Raw genomic sequence first — 20977 nt, forward strand, 5'->3', positions numbered from 1 at the left:
GTTACACATGTCGACAACACCCACCTAACTCCCTCTGCTGCAGAGCCACATTTCTAACCGAGCGGGTACATTTACTGTATCTGCAGTGTTTTCTCAGCCTCTTGTGACTGCAGAACATGTAGATGTAAAGTCTCTGTAGGCTGCTCACCGTATTATTTCTGCTGCCGCTCACATAGCAACAGTAGTCATAGCGCCCTGAACAACCAATCAGCATCTCCTCCTGTGCGTCTGGCCATGGCTCCAGGAGGTTTGGTGTCCTGTCAGTTATTAGCATACAGCCTCCTGCAGACAATCTCACATCACCAGCTGATCTCCAGACCTATTTATATCAGGAGGCTGCCTGTCGAATCTGGAAAGAGCTTTAGCTGGAAGTACGCTTTTAATAATGCAGTTTTTGTTTTGCCCTCAATTAATTTATGGCTCAGGAATTTGATTAGGATCAAACGTTATTGATCCTAAGAGACAACTTTGTCATTACAGCAGCAAAGGAACAGAGATGTTGAAAACAAACAAAAGATGAAGTAAATACAGATAAGAGGTTAGAACACTGTGTGCAGTATGTTAACCAGTGTGCATACGTGTGTGTGCAGAAGAAACACTGCAGTTTTCAGAAAATTCTGATCACAGTGCCATAATAGATTAATATTTATGCATAATGAATATATTCAGGAATAATGTGAAATAGTATAAATATATGATGCACACATATATGGAAATGTAGAACTGCCAGGCCAGAAAAAAAAGATCAGTATTGGTTAGTATCAAATATTTCTCATTATAAAAGGATACTTTTTTATTTTTGTTTTTTCACTATAAAATTTTATGTTACAGCAAGATGTTTTTATGTTATAAAAAGAAACTTTTCTTGTTATATCAAGATATTTTTCATGTTTGTACAAGATGTTTTTATGAATAAGAAGAAACTGTTCTTGTTAAAACGAGTTTTTATTTATTTACAAGTTTTCTTCTTATGAAAAGTTACTTCTCTTGTAAAACAAAAAAAAACCCTTTTTAAATTTCTTGTTAAAACATGTAAATATATTCTGAAAATGTGAAATCTTGTTAGAATGATGTGATGATGATCAGTTTTTTCTTTGTTTTTCTTACCTGGCAGTTCTTCGCTTCTGTACAAACACATATGAATATTGTCTAAAAATACAGTAAATCACTGTACGTTTCAGTTTTCCAGTATGACAGATTATTATAACTTACATTTGTTGGGTAAAAACGTAGTATATGAGGTATTTTTACCTTCCTCTGCTGTCAAACTACTCCTCTGCTTTCCAACCTGTCACATAAATCATCACTTCCACTTCAGCTCTCTCCACAGGCAGGCGTGAAAAGCGCTCTCCTCTCACTTTATTATGAATAATTCCTCTGAGACACACCTCGACTCATCAGTGTGTTCACCTGACTCAACACGGGCTCTGTACTGTACTCTTTCTGTGATGTTTGTGTCCACTGTGCTGTATCGACCTGTGTTTATGTTTCTCTCCTGTGCATCTGTGTGATGAGCTGCTGCCTGAGAATGTAAAGTGTGATTTATTTCCCTGAACTTTATTCTCTTTCTTTGCTTGCTTTGTCAGCATGATAGCAGCCAGAGAGGAAGGAATAACTCTCGAGTCTGAGAACTGAAAGTGAAACTAAACTTTATATATAAATACCACAAACACACTTTTTACAAAGTCAGTGCTGATAATCATTAGGGGTGGCTTGTGTTAAATATCTGTTAACCAGGCTCCAAAGCACTCTAATCTCGAATAAGTCTATTACGTTTAATTTGTACTTTTGCACTGATTGTTTTATTCAGATAAATTCAGAATACTGTTTTAACTAGGTCACTCAGAGATGACAGATCTCCACCAAGGCCAAATGCTTTATATCGCATTGTTAATTTAAAAAAAAAAAAAAAGCCTTTTCGAAGTGTCGTGCATCATTTCGTTTAACATTTGCATTTGTTTAACAGCACAGGTAACCTTGCCAGAGCAGGTCTTTAAGCCTTTTAAACATGGATCAACATCAAATTTCATATGCTGCTCTCAGGCAAAGTATTAAAACCCTTTTTTTAATTGTTAATAACACTGAAAAATAATTTGTGTATCCACTTTGTGATTTGAATTTGCTCTGAAATTTCATGGGTTCTTTGTTGGCCCATGCAAACCACATTTCCAACAAGTTTCATAAAAATGGGACCAATAGTTCCTTTGTCATCTTATTTACACACAGACAAACCAACAGAGCAGAGCTGAAACGTCAAGTTGATAATTTGACAAGCAGATCAATTCAAAAGCAAAAAGTACAGTTTCTAGCTTCTTAAATTTAGATTTTTTCTTGTAGATGTAATTTTTTAGTGATGATACATTGAATGTGACAGGGTTTTGCACTGTTGGTCAGACAAAACAAGCGATTTTAATAAGGGCATTTGTTTTTATGAGAAATTATGACAGACATCTTTTGCTGTTTTCTAACTCCTTTAGTCCAATTAATTTCGTAATTAAGACATTTATTGGAAAATGAATAAATAATGAAAAAAGTTACATCCATACTCTGTTCCTATGTTTCCAAAAATGCAAGTAACTAACAGTCTATCTAAAATCACCAAAAAATGACAAAAATTAAGTCTATATGAAGTCTGGCTGCTCTCATGTGTCTCCTGCATGAATCCCCTCTTGTGTTTCATTTTCTGGTGAACTAACAGTAAAGTTAAATCTGGCTCTACTTGATGTTTAATGTTCTAACAAATGTTCCAGATATACAGACGCAGGATTTCTCCACATTAAACTGTGCAAAGGCTCCACTTGGTGGCAAAATGTTGAATTACACCACAATGGATAGAGGTTATAGGACGTAAATGGTTAAAGAAATAACCATCTGTTGCCTTCCTGTTTTTGTATTCATATTTTTCTCAATATATCTAAGTAATCGGATTCTTAAACAGTTGTATTTTGTGTACAGAACGACTCTAAAGGTTGTTACTTATTTTCTTAAAATCAGTTTTGAGAAGAGAGTTTAGTTTCTGTCCACGTGTTTCTTATTGTAAACCACTTTAAAATCCAGAGACACAGTTTATTGGTTTATTTTTTGTGGCTTGTGTTACTTTACGACCCTGTCAGGAACCATCCCATCATGTCTGTATTTTAATACATGAAGGTCTGTTCAGTCAGCTGAGACGTCACTGAGGCAGGAGGTGTGAACTGTGTCTGGGCAAAGCTGATAATAACTCGTCCCCATCCTGCAAAACCAGTCAGTTCCTCTTCAGTTTTGTTTTTCTGGGTTTTTGAGCTCTTAACGAGCCAGTGGGCGAGACCCGAGGCCTTTTGGACCGGACTGTGGAATTTTCCGGATGGCCTCAGAATAGCCGAAGTACTAAAGTCTGTGTGTTTTTGTTTTCACCACAAACTTCAGAAGGTTAAAACTGACCAAAAAAAAAGAAATCTGGGATGTCAACATGGAAAAAGTTGTTGATTTGACAATAGAAAATATCATCCACTGCCGTCAGTGAATATCATTTGCAAACAGGCCGACTGCAGTCAACAAGGCAAATATCTGCAGCTGCCGGTGTTCGGACAGTAAATCAGTGGATCCCTAATATCAGAGTTTCTCATTTTCTTATTAAGGAAATGCTTCTATGGTAATCAGTGTTTGTATGACTAATGTTGTCCGGCCCTACTGTCCATCAGTCAGAATGATTTTTGGGGAGTTTTATTACTCAGAGTTTGTATGATCATGAAAAACCTGGAAAAGTCATGGAATTTGCAAATAGCTGTTTCCAGGCCTGGGAAAGTTATGGAAAATTAAATAGACCTTTAAAGTTTTGGAAAAGTTATGGAATTTAGTTTCACAAGCCTGTATAATAAGACATAATGTGATAAATGGTGTCATTAATGGTTTGTTTAAAAAAAAAACAACTTCCAAACACATTTTCAAGGAATTAAAACATTGCCAAAAAAATTTAAAGGCAAAAAAAGCCAAATTATTTCTTTAAAAATATACAGTTCTTATCCTGTTAATTAATTAGTATTTTTTTAAATGTGATATATATTTAAAAAGCTATTTTATGGTCATGAAAACAAACCATTAAGGAGTATTGATGGTTGTTTTTAGAATATGTACATTCTTCAAAATTTGCCTCAAAGTCATTTAAAAGTCATTGAAATTTATTGGTAAGAATGTAATCTGATTACTTATTCTGTGACACGACTGCCTTTAAAAGCCTCTTTGCACGAGCTGGTGGAGAAATACTGTGTCTGATCTGGAAACTTGATAACCTTGTCATTCTCTTTAATCTGTTTCCTTTTCTTCTCTTCCTCCACTGCTCTTTTTCCATGTCTCTCCTTCCTCGCCTCCTTTTCCTTTCAAACTGTCGTCTCCTTTTCTTTTGTTTCTCTCTTTCACTGTTTGTGTTTCCTTCTCTCTCTCTCTCCTCCTGCTCCGTCTGACCGGCAGGCATAACTCCAGATGCCTTGTAATGGTTCTAAAAAACTTGTCTTCTGCATGACGGACGCCTCTTCTCACCTCGCCTCAACCCTCTCAGCTTTGCCGTTTTCTCCAGCTCTGACTCCCCCTCTCTCTCTCTCTCTCTCTCTCTCTCTCTCTCTCTCTCTCTCTCTCTCTCTCTCTCTCTCTCTCTCTCTCTCTCTCTCTCTCTCTCTCTCTCTCTCTCTCTCTCTCTCTCTCCTCCGACACCTCCGGGTGCTCTGGTGAGATTCTTCACGCCGGGTCGAGCCAGAGCGATAATGTTGCTTTAGACCCTCCTCTCTGCTGGGTTTTTGGGGGGACGTGGAGACAGCTTGTGTGTCTAAATCGAAATTTCTGCTTTGTACTTGTCTTGAAGCATTGTGTGGTGTGTGTGTGTGTGTGTGTGTGTGTGTGTGTGTGTGTGCGTGCGTGCTGTAGGTGGGAGGGGACGGGAGTGATGTTTCTTTACATTAAACTCTTCTCATGTTGTTTCTGCTGTCCTTTAGCCTCTGCTGCTCCTCTTGCTCTCGTTCTGTCACTCTGAGGTGTCTTTAAACTCTACGTTCATATTGGCTGTAGACTCATTTTATAGGTTTTTTGGGGGGGTTGTGTGAAGAGATTGACAGTATGTCCTTAAAGCTTGTCCTCTCAGCTGGTTTTTAAAGCAAAACTCTCCATTTTGATCTGGACTTTATAAATCTCACCCGATCACAACACTTCTGACCTGAATAACACTCAGTGCTTCGCTTTAAACTAAACTGCTTTCGTAAAACACGAAAAAAAGAAAAGGGCCAACAAAGGTGATTGGGCAACAACCAGAAATGAACTAAAATTTCTGTGTTTTAACATATAAATAGTTAAGAGACACATACGGGGAAAAATGTAAAGATGTTAATTTATTTCCTTTTTTTAAAAATGTTTTTAAAGCTATCTTGCTGTTGCTTCTGCATCATGTTTCCGACCTCCTGACCAGATGTAACGTGCTGCATGTCGAACGTAAACAGAACGTGGTCGATCTACAGATAATCAATAAATCATATCAGTTGGCTTTAAAGCAAAAATGCCAAAAAATGCAAAAGTTCCCAGTTTGTCTCATATAAAGGCTGCATGATAGAAGGAAAATATTCAGTATGTAATAACAATGTTAAATTTGCAGAAAGAATTTAACTTTTGTACTCAGTTCAGGCTTTCTGTAGCTTTCAATACACTACTAAAAAAAACAAATTGCTTGTTGAATATTAAAAAAAAGCATTAAACAGAACACAATAGGCACCAATAAAAAGAGAATAATTACATTTACTCCTGATACTTTCCTTCAGCTAACTCAAATAATCTGTGACTGCGATGAGTTTGTCACACGAGTTGACGTCATGATGAAGATTTATAAAATCATATGTTGTGCAGCCCACACACGTGAGGATTTGATGTTTTGTTTTTTGTCATATATGATGATAAAAACCATCTGCAATTTAAATATGTCGTCTCAGGCTCTGATAAATAATAACTTTAATTGTGTAACTGTATTGTGGCATTTTTAGAAAAAAACAAAACATTGATAATGAAGGAACAAGACGGGCAGATTAATCCTAATTTAAATAGTTGCAGCCCTAATATCACATGTAAAGATAAATGTTTGTCGTATCATAATAATGCACCGACTACAATGAGAGAAATATTTCTGTGATTTAGACAATTCATTTAGGAACAGGAACCACTGAACAGCAGTTGACAAGACAGTGCCCTAAAAATTAGCTTAATAAGTATTATCTTTTAAAAAAAAATGTCCAGAAAACTATATTTATAATTGTATAAATTATATATTTAAAACTATGTCACAAAAATAAAAATAAAATTTTAAAAAAATCTTTTTTTTGCACATTTTTGTGTTTGTTTGTTTTCTTCCTATTTATTTACTTATACATTTATTTATTTGGTGCAAATTTTGGGGCTCATTTCTCGGTAAGTTGCTCATTGCCTGCTTTTAATATTTTTGAAAGGAATAAAGTCAATTTGCTCTGGTTTAAAAGTGTTTAAGGAAATAAAATGCAGACACACTGAATTAAACCCTCCTAAAACTTTATTGGACTGAAATAAAGGCAGCGTTTCATCTCTGCTGGATCGCCATCAGGCAGCGATCAACATGAATAACGACGAGAAACACAGAAGCACAAAACTGATTACATCCCGTTGACGATGTGGTTTGTTGACCAAACAAAAAAATACACTTTCAGTTAAAAAATCCAGCCTTGGTGAGGTAGAGTCCAGATGTGAAATGGTCAGAGTTAAAGCTTTTAAACTCTCCGTCTTTCTTTCCGAAGCTTTTCATCTCCATTCAGTTTAATTCAGAACCTAAACCTCATCAGTGGTGACTCAAAGCTCATCGTGACTCCTAACATGCTGTAAATAACTTCAGCGTAACTCGTCAGCATGATCGAGAAGCACTGTTGGTTGTTGCTCTGTTAGTTATTAGTTGTGTCACTCTGTGCTGCGTCATCTGTTCACAACGATATCAGACTAAACTAAACGTGATGTCAACGAGAGGACGCTTTGATAAAGGGAGCAGGATTCATGCACGATGTGTTTGAACTTTGACTGATGTGAAGTTTTCCGCTGAATGTCAGAGTTTGTTGGAATAAAAGTGAAGCTTTTGGCCTGAACATGGTGCATCCAGCCTGTTTCCCTCCTGTATATCTCTGTATATAGACGCGAGGAAGGGTGGAGGTGGTGGAGGCGGTGCAGAGGGTTTGCTGTAAACTAGCAGTGTTGCATTCGCTGGATATTTTGGGAATTGAATTGTTCTCCTCGTCTCTGTTCTCGGCTTCTTGCTAATAATCTCTCTGCGTGTCCTTCCTGTCCTGTTTGTGCATCTTACAGTTTGTCTTTCTTAACTTCTAATAAAACCTAAACTCTTTGCTCACCTGAAACCTGTGCCTGTCGCCTCTTTGTGTGTCCCCTCTCTTCTGTGCGTGTGTGTGTGTGTGTGTGTGTGTGTGTGTGTGTGTCTTCATAACTGAATGAGTGCTAAACATTAACAACACCTCTCGGCAGCAGCAGCACTCTTGCACTGAAACTACATTAAACTAACTCAATTTTGGGACCTGGGAGATCTCTTCATCACCAGGTCCTTGTTAGCGTCAAAACATTTTTTAACTTGTTGGATTGACGCGAGGGGTCGACCGATATTGTTTATTCAGGGCCAATAACGACACTGATTATTATTAGTCAATGAATCCGATAACTGATATTTGAAATCAATATGTTTTTACAATAAAAATAAAAATCTTTCTGTCCAAATTTAGAATTTTGAATAACAAACTCCAACATAAAACTTTGTTTAAATACTTTTAACAAATGTTGAATAAAAACTGAAACGTTCAGCATCATATCAGGGGTCGACAGATTATTGTCCCGGTCGATGATCAGGGCCGATATTTGTCATTTTGCTGATTATCTGCGTTTTATTTTAATGATCACCAACTAAATTAATCAACTAAAAAGTGTGCGAACTACACTCAAACAACACCAGGGAAAGCGGTCTGCAATGCATGCAAAGAAAGTGTGAGTCATTATCAACAAATATAAGAATATCACAGATATATCTGCACCATAAGTTAGAAGAAATCACAGTAAATCAAGTAACAAAATGTGTTTTTCATGCATTTATGCCTAAATGAACGTATTGATATTTGCAACACATATTTCAAATAGTCTGTAGATACAAGCAGGAGTGAAATGTACATTTACTCAAGTTGTACTTAAAGCTGCAGTTGGTAACTTTCACAACAAAAAAAAACTTTTGAAAAATCAGTATTTGTCAGTTCCCAGAATGCTTAGTGTCATCATCACCTTCCTCCTTTTTTATTATTGGACTCAGCATTAACTTATTATTGGTTTTAAAATTTGTTTGATCATATCTAAAAACTGAAAACGGAGCTAAAAACTCCTGTCTGGTCACTGGACTCCAGCAGATTAAGATAATAATAATACATTTAGGATGCAGTATAAAGAAGTGTGATCCCCTGTGTGGTTGCACTGAATGTTTGCAGTGTGGAAGCACAATGCACAGATTTCTCAGGTTGGACTTTTACAGGTTTGCAGATGAGTTTGCATCTACATTACTGCATCGTGTAAGCGCTTGACAGTTTTGCACGGGAGATCACACACTTCTGTTTATGTGTGTATTTTGGCGTTTGACCAGTGTCATTGTTTAAAAACTGTAACCCAAAAACCTTTGACTGAATCTGCCAGTATAGCCTGATTATTCATTTCATTGTGTGTATTTATTTATTTATTGGGCACATTGTGGCCCCCCACAAAATCTCTACAATTATTAAGACTAAATGCACTCTGTTTCTCTGAATTTTTGAGTTTTTAAAAGTATTTTATTTATTGTTTTAACACAGTCAGATTTTATTTCAGGTTTTTCAGTCCTCAGTCTGTTGATTCACTTAAAAATGTATTAATTGTATTATCTGCATCAGGCAGCATGCTGGATTTTTTTAAAGGATTAATTTTGACCAACAGTCGGTCTGACGCTGATGTACACACAGGTTATACACTCGTGTGTGTGTGTGTGTGTGTGTGTGTGTGTGTGTGTGTGTGTGTGTGTGTGTGTGTGTGTACGAGTGTAACACTGTGACGTCTCCCATCAGGACGGCTCCGGCTCTCTGAAGAGGAGCGGCTCCTTCAGTAAACTTCGGGCGTCGATCCGTCGCAGCAGCGAGAAACTGGTCCGCAAGCTGAAAGGCGGCGGCTCGTCCCGAGACAGCGAGCCCAAAAACCCCGGGTAACTATCCGCACAGACACCTGCCTGACAGGTGACAGGTGACGCTCACTTTATGCGCTGGAGGCCTGCAGGAGCCAGCCGGCCCTCCAGCCCGCTGCTCGGCTGGCTGCCGTACTAACCAAAAATTAAAGAAGGGATTCGCTCCACTTTGCTGGCGGTGAAGTTACTCTAAAGCTGTTTGCACATGAAATGTTGGAGGGAGCTTTTTCTGGCACATTTGTTCTTTTTTCCCACTTGGTTGGTTCACTTTTCTGTCCTCACACTGCCGCTGTACAGTTCACGACTTTCCCCTTCATGGTTTCGTCTGGTTGTCAGTGAGTGTGAGGGCCACTGTTTGGAAAACAATTACTGAAAAAATCTAGAAATAACTGTAAAAAAGTTTTACTTACAGGATGAAGTTAGCTCTTATATTCAAAGAAAACAGTGACAGAATATTTTAAAGAAAAGTATAATATTGTGAGAAAATGTCATAGCAATTTTTAATATTTTGAGAAAAAAGTTGCAATGTTTTTAGGAGTAAAGGTGCAAAAAAGCAATAATTTACACATTGTGAAAAAAGTTTACACAGTGGGTCAAGAATAAAGTTATATATTAAGAAAAGACTTCTAATATTTAAGTAATATTTTAAGAAAAAAGTTGCAATATTTTAAGGAAAAATGCTGTAATATATTAAACAAAAGAGGTATAATACTTTAAGAAAAAGGTGTACTGTTTTGAGGGGAAAATTCGCAGTGTGTTGAAAAAAAGCTTCTGTATTTTATAGACAAAAAGACAACATTTCGAGAACAAATTTAAAGAATTTTGGGGGGAAAACTGCATAAAGTCAAACAAAAGGTTGTGATATTAAAAAAAGTAATGCTCCCCTCCAAAAAGCTTTGATATTTTAAGAAAAAAATATGAAAAAGAAGAAAAAATGCTTTCTACATTATTATTGAAATATCACAGCTTTATTCTCTAAGCCGTGGATTTCTTATAAATTGTCTTTATTTTCAAAATCTTGTGCTTTTAATCTTGTAAATTTTCAGCTGTCTAAATATTTGCCTCAATTCTTGAATAATTCCTTAGAGTTTTTTTCCTTACAGTGGTCTTAATATTCCTCCATAATGACTAAACCTGAACATGACAAATAAAATAAAAAACCAAAGGTGACACACTGTGCAGTGAGCAGTTCACGTGCAGAAATGTGCTGATAAAATGGGAAAATAACGCAGCTGCTCTGAACTCGCTGCGACGGGCGACGTGTAAAAAAACTGCAACGAGACACAAACTAATGTCTGCTGATGAAACGCCTTCATGCTCGTGATGCCTGTGGAACTCATTCACCTTTTTTTGTTTTAACCACTAATAGTTACAACTATTTATTGCACTGTGTGGCTTTTGGACTATTTTTCAATTTGTTTTGAAATATAGTTCAGTTTTACTTTCTTTGGATTTGATTATTTTCCATTTTTTCTTTGTGAATTTGACTCTGGAACACAGACTTGTCTGCATGGCTGGTTTTGTTGTTGAATTTTTTTTATTTATGAATAAATTGGTTCATTTGAATGTTTGAACTTGCATGCCTCGTCTGTGTGCTCACTGGTTTCCGTTCTCCTTTCTGTGCTGCTCTTCTCTGCAGCTCCTAAAAATGACGATGATGATGTAACTACCATCATCATCGTCATGAGCATTCAGTGACGTTAAATCACTGCAGAAATGTACATTTCAACAAGCCTTTTCTTTTCTAAACAAAGACCTCCAGCTGCTGTACAAAAATACTGAAAGAAGATTATTTGGAGAGCTTTTTTGTCGGTAATTTCACACTTTAAACAGCAATAAACAGGAATTTTGGAAAGAAAAAGCAAAAGTGGAAGTTAGTTAAAGTGAGTTAAAGTTACCTGATAAACCTTAAATCAAAAGGTTGCACAAGAGTTTTCCCTAAAATAGATGTAACATCTTCCCGCCAGCAAATGAAGACAGTTTTAGATGTTAATATGAAATCTGATGATGAAACATTAAAACCAACTCATTGTTTCAATTTTAAAAAGAAAATGTTTTTATAAGTCAGTTAGACACAAAAAATGGGAAATAGGGTTGAAAAATTTTCCCGTTAAAGAGGCCACAATTTTTAACACATTGAAGGAAAACACTGGTAGATTTTTCCCGCCATCAGATAAAGTAAAAATGTGTCATTAAATTGTAAAATGATTTAATTCTGTATGACATTTCTTGTTTCTGCAGCGTAACTTCACTGAACTCAACTCTTTTTGTCGGAGCATGAATGTCGGTGTGTGCATGAACTTGACTGACGTAAATATTTTTACAGCTTATTCAGAAAAAGAAACATGTTGGTACCATTTTCTAGTAAAAAAACCTTGTATACAGGTCTAACTAATGACTTTATTAATAAGTAATTTACTCTTTAAACGCTTTAAAGAGCAGTTACAAGACTTTATGTTTCTTACTTTATAATAACATGGCAGCAAAAGTGAGTAAATCATCTGTTATTATAAATGTTTTTTGCAACAAATTGCAAAATAATACTGACATTTTTTTTGTTCCATATGTTCAGCAGCACTTTTCCAGATGATGTTGGTTTTAATTAATGAACTAAAGCACTAAAATAAACATCACAGAGGGTGTGATATTAGAAAGTGGTGCCAAAGTTTTGATATGTAACTTTCTAAATTCCAAAAACAGGATGAGAAGAAGAAGTTGTTTAGACACATTAAGCATTTTTTTCTTTGTGTGTGAAACTAACCTCAGTGTGAAAATATGGTGGATGTCATTAACTAACAAACATTTCCATTGAGCTAAAATCCTCACAGCTGACTCTCCACCCCCCCTCACCCCTGACCTCTGACCCCCTCACCTCACCGCCTCCCTGCATGTCACTGCTCTGGGTGCAGCATGAAGCGAGCCAGCTCTCTGGGGGTTCTTAACGTGGCGGACGAGGCTGCGAGTGACCACTACCAAGTAAGGAGGACGAGCGTCCTAAAGTATCTGCTCTAACTCTGCTGCTGAGATTTAATACTCTGTTAATGAAAGCTCAAAGTTCCCGAAAAAAACTCCCAGTGTGCTTCTGTTAAAGGGCAAATATCTTCCTAAATATTTAAGATTTAAACTTTAGTGTTTTAGTGTTTTTATCAGTGGTGGACAAAGTGTTCAGATCCTTTATGTAAGTAAAAGTACTAATACTACCCTGTGAAAATCCTTTGAAAATGTTACTTATATAAAAGTATAAACAGGAAAATGTACTTTAAGTAGTAAAAGTAAGCAATACAGAAAAATGTAAAACAAAAAAAAAAAACATCAAACCTTTTAATAATTTGGAAAAAATAGACATTTTTGAATAAAACTCAAAATGAAAATTTAAAAAATGGAGAAAACACGCAAAAGACCTCATAAGGATTTAAAAATGACCCAAAAGTCTGAAATTATCAAAAAAGGATAATAAAAATGAAAATTAGCAGAAGAAAAAGAAAAAAAAATCCGCAATCTTAACCCAAAATTTTATGTATGTATATATATATAAACTGGATAAAAAAAGCCTAAAAATTCTTTTTTTAAAAAAAACACCCTCACAGCTTGAGGTCTGGACTTCCTCCCTCACAAGAATGATGAAGAAAAACATTTAAAAACACCCCCTTCAAAACCAAGGATTATTTTTAAAAAGTGAAAAAAAAAACAAACAGTGTTTATCAAAGCAGTTGGCAAATAATATTATATCAATCAACCGATTGATTAATTAACTAATTGTTGCAGGTCTTCTCGTATCATGTTCGATAATTTAATTTATTACGAAACAATATTTTTTCAAACTCTTGTTCTGATGCAAAAAATTGTAACGTAATTAAAGCTGTCTGATAAAAGTAGTGAAGTAATAAGTACAATATAAGTATAAAGTATAAGTATAAAGTTGCATGAAAAGAAAATACTCAAATAAAATTTGTACTTGAATACATTACTTGAGTAAATGTGCTTTGTTACATTTCATTACTGTTTTTTTATTCAGCTTTAATGGCTGCAGGAAAAAAACTAACAATTATATTATAAAAATAATTTTAAAAAATTTATATATATTTTATATGTTATAAAAATTGTTCAAATATTATATATTTGGAGACAAATATTAAAAAGTTAACATAACCATTTAAATTTAAATGCTACATTAATCCTCCTGGTTTACCAAAAAGGTTCAAACAAACCATTTAAGAAGTTTTTGCAGATACTTTTTGACCCGGTCTTTTCTTTATTTTCCTCTCTCTCTCATGTCTTTATAAACTTTAGCACTCGAGGATTTATTGATGTTGTTTTGTGGCCGCAGTCGTCGCAGTATTTGTAATATTAATCACTAATAACACGACAACAGTGTGACTCACACTAACTTCACACCATCTTTTTTGACTAATCAACACGAATTATTAACGGGGAGAATGTTTTTCTTTTTTTATGCGACACTTTAACAAACTGAACTTTAAGAAGAAAATCAGATTTTAATGTTTGTGATTTAAACCAAAATCCACAATTACCTGAATGCAAAATAATCTCCTCAAATTATTTCAGATCATTTTCACCTTCACCTGCTGCAACATTTATGTGATAAAGACTTTAATTTATATTAAACTTGATATTTTTAAGTGGCGAAAACTCTAGGTTTTAGATCAACTCAACAGTTGGGTGTAAGGTAAACGTAAATTAAGAAAATTATGATTAAAAGTTATTTTTATTTATATTTTTCAACACAAAAAGGGAAAAAAAAGCAAAAAGAAGACAAGAAAAGATTATTTCTATTTTATTTTTTATTTAAATTTTTTTTAAACTTTGAGACATTGAGGTTGACCTTCGTTTTCGATGGCCCCGTGTGTGCACATAGCATTTAATATGAGATTTTCCAAATTCTAAAAGTCAAATTGTTTGAGCAAAAACAAAATTTTAGTTCTTAAAAAGTTGATATTATTATTATTTTTTTTTTTTTAGTTTATCTTATTTTCCTTTTCACCTTTTTTTTTCTCTCCAGGAACGAAATAATCGTCTGAGAAAAAGTCGCGACCTGAGCGCCAGCCACACCAACCTGGCGCGTTGAAGGTTTTTCGACCCTGGAAGAGGTGACGGACGGAGCCCGAGAGGTCACTTCCTGTCGCCATAAACAGCCTCCCACTTTAAACTGCACACCGCCGCGCTCTCCGTACGCGGCTCAGTGTGTCGTTGCACTTTCTGAAGGTTTGTGGTGTTTTCTGTTTTGAAATCGGCACATCGAGGAACAAGAGGAAGACGAACACGCAGCGAGCCGCTGTGTGTTTGCGTGTGTGTCTTTATGTGCGTGTACTGTATGTGATGTGTGTGTGCTGCTGCTGTGAGAGATTGTTCAGTCAGATTTAGACTTTTCTGAATATTTAATGCCGTCGCTCGAATGAAGGCAGAGCCGAGCTTTTAGTTTTACAGACATTGAAAAAATGAAACACACTGCTGCAGTTAAACTGTAGAGGGTGAAGCCAAAGAGTTAAAGTGTCCGAACGTCTCTTAATTTAACTTAAATTTCCAAAACAACAGTTTTGTTTCAGCTTGTGTTTTTTTGGCAAAACAATAGAAGAAAAATGTTTTGTTTTCTAATAATGGAGGAAAAAAGCAAAATCTAACATGGCAACGTGTTAAAATATGAAGGTGATGGAAATTAAGTTACCAGAAGCGATGCACGATAATATCGGCACGTCAGTGGTATATCGGCATATATCGGCGTTTATGTGAAATATGACAAACATGCTGATTTCTGCCGACATCACAAACCGATTTTTTTTGTTATTATTATTGAGAAAGTGAACATGTACAAAACATCAACCCTAATACTAAATATTACGTAAATTGACAGGTGTTTTTTTAAATGTTTCCATCTCGCAATTATGTTTTATCGATATTGAAAATATCGCTTAAGTTTTGTGTAAATCTGTAATTGAAACTATTGACTAGATTTTAAGATGTATGGCTTTTATTCCACCAAGATCAAATTATTTCTCAGCATCAATGAAAACACGAGTCTAATCTGAGTCAAAGTTTTAATCGTAGTAGTTTTTCTTTAATCCTGCTGACAAACAGACAAACCGAGCTGCAAACGTAACCTCGATTGCGGAAACGATGAATGAAGGAAATAAATCCTTCAGATCTTTTTTATTGATGCTTTTAGTGACTTCAGTTTTGGCTTCGTGCTCTGAGGTTTAACTGCAGCAATAAGAGACACTTCTGCCTCTCACAAAATGTTTTTAACGACTAAAACTCTGCAGAGAAACTCGTCCAGCAATGACGTCTTTCCGTAGGCCGACCCGGACGTTAGTTTCGCTCTGCGCTCGCTCTGCAGATTTTGAGTGGAAGTCCAGACCTCGATTTTTGTATTAATTTAGAAAATAAGATCTAAAGCAAAGTGATATTCACAATATTCACACAAGAAAATCAATTTGACCTGAAGATCTTATTTTCTGGATTAACTATTTGAAACCTGAGCAAATGTGCTTGTTTTTTTGTTTGTTTGTTTTTTCCAAAAATATAGGGCAAAGGCAATGAGCAACTGAAGAGGAAATGACCCAAAAAAATTAGGAAAAAAAAAAAGAAATTACCTGAAAATGGCTTTTAAATTATAATAATAATTCTGTAAAACAAAATCAAAAAATGTTTTTTTCTTGTTTTTACCCGAGCTTTTCTAAAAATGATTTTCCAAATCTACTCTTTTCTTGCAATTTGTGAAACATTTTTAACCATGTTGCTTATTGCCTTTTTTCCCGCGTTTTCAAAAGAAATCCAACCAATTTGCTCATTTGATGCCGAATGTTTAAATAGTCATAAAGGCGTCTGAACGCAGGACATGAAAAGTGATGCCGATCCAGGTTTGAAAGGGTTAATTAACCTTTTAAGACAAAAACGTTGGAAATCTGTGGAGGAAATCCACATTTCTATAAGAATTGTTTCCTAAAATGTTCCGGCCTGTGCTGATTGAAGATGTTTTTTTGCTTTTGATGTATGAAGTTTTATGTTTACATTTGGGTTTTTTGTAAATGATGTTTTATTTGTTTCTGTCCTCTTTGCTGCTCTGAAGAGTTTCCTTTTATATCTTCCTGTAAAAAAACCTGGAGAATAGTAAACAGTTTTTTTGGCGCGTGAAGGCCGACGACACACTCTCAGGATCGAGGCTGTAGTTTCACACACTGACTGCAAAGTTAAAGCCACTCCAAACTTTAATTAACGGAGAAACGTTACAGCGGTTAGTTTTTACTTCCAGGTATTTTAGTGTTTATTCTCGACAACACTTTACCGCGTGAGTAAAGTCGAACAAATCCAACCAAAAAGTGCAAATTATGAGTTATTTAAAATTCTTATTATCATGCAAAAAGAGTTATTCCAGAGATTTAAGTTGCAAATGTAAACATATATATTTGCTATTACCAAAATAAGAGGGAGTTTATCCCCTTCAGATAGTTTTATGACTTAGATATAGTTTAACAGATTTATGTCACCAGCAGTTTACCTTGAAATGAAACTGAAAATAAAAAACTGGAATTAACTTCTGCATCAAACTGCAAACTTAACGGTAAATTAATGGTTTAAACCCCCAAAATATGAGATTTCATTTCCTATAAGACGAAGAAAAGCTGCAAATCCTCACAACAGAAAAACTGAAACTGGGATAAGTTTGTGAAAATCTGACCCTCCAGACGCATTTCTGTCTTTACCAGAAAAATGTGCTGAGGTCAGATGTCCAGCAGCCCAACTGGTAATACAAATGTTGGCATTGTCCGTTTCTGCAAGCAGGCAATGTGCTACTAAAAAATCACTCAAAAGTTAGCAAGAAAATTGTAAAAAGAAAAAAAATTACCTGGTTTTAGCCAAGCAAATAAATAAATAAATTTTAAAGAAGAAAAATAGGAGATGACCTGAAAAAAGTGCTAAAATAAATTAAAATAATAACAATAATAATAATAATTACATTAATTTATTACTGTTATTATAGTTTTCTTGGTATTTAGTTAAATACATTTTTAACGATTCCTCTCTCTCCTTTTTTAAGCTTATTTTAGGTTGATTTTCTTGTTAACTTTTACTATATATATTTTTTTAATTTGCAGGATATTTAATGCCAATTTGCTGATTGCCTTTTTTTCCGTGTTATTGAAATAAATCAAACAAATTTGTTCAATGTTTGAAAAGTTTTAATACTTGTGAAAGACATCTGAGAGCAGCACAAGAAAAGTGATGACGATCCAGGTTTCAAAGGGTTAAAAAACACATTTATAAACACTGATATAAAACATATGAAGCACACAAATTTAACGTATCATTAGTTTGCAAAAATGCCAACATTTTCTTCTGGCGTCTGGGCTGTTTCAGAGTTTCCTAAAAGCATCTTCAGACTGAATTTGAGTCCGATTTTTTTGGTAAACCCAGTTTGAAAAACCAGTCAGAGACGTAAACGAACCTTTAGTTTTTTGGCAGCGGTGTGCAATAAGCTTTTGTTTGACTTTTCCCTCTTTTGTTTGAAAAAACTCTCACTCTCTCTTGATGGAAATTAATTAGCACCTGGATTTATATGAAGGCTTTAATTCTGAAAAAAAAAAATGCTGTATAATCTCTTTTGTCTTCTTTAAAAGAGCATTTTCTGTTTCCATTTCCCAAATAATCAAAATATGACACCCTGAAATGTAGATATAAAAGATTTAATAACTTGAATAAATATTCGTGATAGTTTTTTTCCGTCTGTGCTGGCAGTAATTTAGTCTAAGTGATTTTTTAAGGGTTAAATATCTCATATTTTGAATTGCGTTCTTATTTCCTGTCTGTATAATGATGATTTTGTTGACGCTGTTTGGCGTTACAGAGTCGAGTGTGCTGACGCTTCTTGTCGACTGTTGATCAGTCTTTTGTCGTCTTACTGTTCGAGGCGCCGCAGAGTAACGAGGCACATAACTTTACAATGTCGGATGGTTTCGATGAACTGGGCAACATTTTGGGCAACGTTAGGCAGGCAACATCTTTGGCAACTAGGAACAAAGTGATGATATTGTTTAGCATTTACATAAACATGAAATATAATGTTTTGAAGCTCTGAATGTAGTTTACACAAAAATAAATGCATGACAGTTTATATGGAAGCAAAGGAATGCCAAAATAATTATTAAAATATATAAATCAGAATTAATGCTTTTTGAATTTTTCTTTAACTGTTTCAAAAACTGCTTTGTTTTTTTATCTTGGATCATAAAACTGAGAGAACATAATCTTATGTTGACCTTCGCCTGCACGTTAAAGTTTTAATGTTTTTTGATTTGTTTATTTTTTTTAAGCTTAACTTTGGTTTTAAAATTGAATAATTATGAATTTTTAAAAAAGCAGCTGGAACAAAGTTTCTAATTAATATTTTGACACAATTTTCATTCTGGATTTTAAACTTGCACAACTTGAAATTTCCTCTCAATAGGGAAAATTAAAACTATATAAGTACAAAAAGTATATACAAAATAACATATGTTTTCATGCTATAAATTTAGTGGTTTTTAAATTCCCACAACTGAGTGTTGAATACATTTCACAATTATGAAGTTGCTTCAAAGATTTTTTTTGTTTTTTGCTTCTAAATATATTTAATACAATTTTGGCACAAACATTTAAATATTCAGAGGAATAAAAGCATTTTGTATTTTGCAATGTAATTTGCTTGTTGCTCACAGTTGAAATAAATAATCAAATTCAACATCTGGTCAAAGACTTTATAATCTGTAATATTTCGTGGTATGTGGGTTATTTGTGTCGATACACTGGACTTTAGATACTTAATTGGTAATTATATTTTTCTGTGTGAGTGAAGCAGCAATGTTACAGATCACAGAAACGCTGCCGCTCAGTTGCTCAAACTGTTGCCCCGTTGCAGAGAATTTAAAATCTGTTGTGAAACTATGATTTCTGATCAGCTTTCAATACACAAGATTAACTTTTGAGTGGTGATTATGATGACGTGAATGTAAATTTGTGAATTTATGGAAGCACGGGCGACAATGAAAAGTTTTTGTGTGTGTTTGTTGTAAAAGAAGGTTGAAGTTTCACAGTCCGTCCTTTTGTTGCAGGTTTTTAATTCTTTCTGTGTATTTGTGAAATTTCTCCTCGCTGTCTGTGGACCGTGTTGTTGTGTGGAGTGTTGACATGAAGGGATAAACGTTTTTTATATCCATTTCTTTAAATTATTTCTTTAAAACAAGGTGACATGATATCTACCATCCTCCATCAGCGCTCAGTGGAAACTTTTCCTTTCTTACACAAACTAATTAAATTTGTCACATTTACTTATGTTTAGGTACTTAATTTTAATTAATGCTTCAATTAAAATAATAACGTGTTTATAAATTGCCACTTTGGACTGATAACAAGGTTGTGGATGCATAAATTAATAAAGTTTCAACCAGAGAGTGCAAAAACAGTTTTGGAAATTTAGACAAAATGAGCAGTTTATAAAATACTTACTGCTGATATTTTTTTTTAAATTTCTTAATCTGCTGATTATTTTTCTTGAATTAACTGAAATATTGTCCTAAGAAATTAAAAATAAATAAATGATTTAACAACAACAATAATAATAATAATAATAATAACAATAATAATAATAATAATAATAATAATAATAATAATAATAATAATAATAATAATAATAATGATAATAAAGTGGCAGAAAATCCTCCCGTTGGAGAATCTATCACTAGATGTCGGCATTTTTGCTAAAAATAGATAAATAAATAATAATTAAAAGATCACCAATTAATTTTCACCTTATTGTCTCAGCTTCATAAGTAATGATCTGAATGATTTTTCATTAATTCTCATCAACAGGGTGTCAGTCCCAGACTCTGTCCACTTCCTGTCACACTCCACACTGTGACGTCGTCCTCTTAAATCTCAACATTTACGGGCACAATGATTAAATATAACATTGAATGTTAACTTTTCCTCCGTCGTTTTGTTTATTGTGTAAGACGAGTGATGCTTCCTGTCAGGCAGCACTGTGGCCCTGAAACAAAACCGTCCCCTCTCTGTATATCTTGTATGAACAGAAAATGTTCCTGGATGAAACTGGCATCATGTTACACTTTTCCTCCCAGACATGTAGGATTTTATTGTGTTGACAGCACATTCCTATTATTATGGTGTTATCAGAGAGTAATATTACAATAAAATATAAAATACGAGTTGTTTTTGCTCTCAGATCACGCCGTAATTTTGGGGACTTTTGTCTGCAAACTGATGCTCAACTATGCACTCTCTGTATTTGAATAAAACAGTCAAATTTGTCACGTTTGCATTGTTGTTTTTATCATTTAGATCTGATGTGGAACTACCAAAACATTCATCCATATACTGCAGAGGCAACAACAATTCTGAGGTACTTGTACTGCAGTTTTATGCTTTATATACTTCTATATGTCAGAGCAATGTCAGATATTGAACTTTTTATCTCACTGCATTTACTTATAAAAACTTATATAAACATACTGCATTGTTACACATTATTGTTATTATTATTATTATTATTATTATTATCATTATATGAATACAGATGATATTCTAAAAAATAATTCCTACTGTATCAGATAACTGAGATAAGTCTTTATTTCCCTTGTATGTTTGGTAAATAATAATAATAATAATAATAATAATAATAATAATAATAATAATAATAATATCATTTTATAGAATATATATTCTATTATACATAATAGTATTATT

The 20977-nt window shown here is 34.4% G+C and overlaps 1 protein-coding gene across 6 annotated transcripts in view; it reads left to right on the forward strand.

Annotated features, from left to right (window-relative positions):
• Window positions 1-20541, forward strand: part of klc1a (kinesin light chain 1a) — a 61020-nt gene extending 40479 nt beyond the window's left edge. For 3 of the 6 annotated variants that reach the window (XM_042500863.2, XM_042500862.2, XM_088087843.1), the window contains exons 14-16: window positions 9111-9244; window positions 12133-12199; window positions 14244-20541. In XM_042500863.2, the coding sequence (XP_042356797.1) occupies window positions 9111-9244; window positions 12133-12199; window positions 14244-14309 (267 nt within the window). In that variant the 3' untranslated portion in view covers window positions 14310-20541. Of the gene's footprint in view, window positions 1-4446; window positions 7383-9110; window positions 10802-12132; window positions 12200-14243 lie in introns of those variants that run through there. The other 3 variants (XM_042500864.2, XM_088087844.1, XM_042500866.2) reach the window with 3 other exon arrangements.
• Window positions 20542-20977: the final 436 nt, after the last annotated feature.

Source organism: Plectropomus leopardus, chromosome 14 (assembly GCF_026936395.1).
Source record: "Plectropomus leopardus strain MGB_pleo_1.0 chromosome 14, ASM2693639v1, whole genome shotgun sequence".
Classification (NCBI taxonomy): Eukaryota; Metazoa; Chordata; class Actinopteri; order Perciformes; family Serranidae; genus Plectropomus; species Plectropomus leopardus.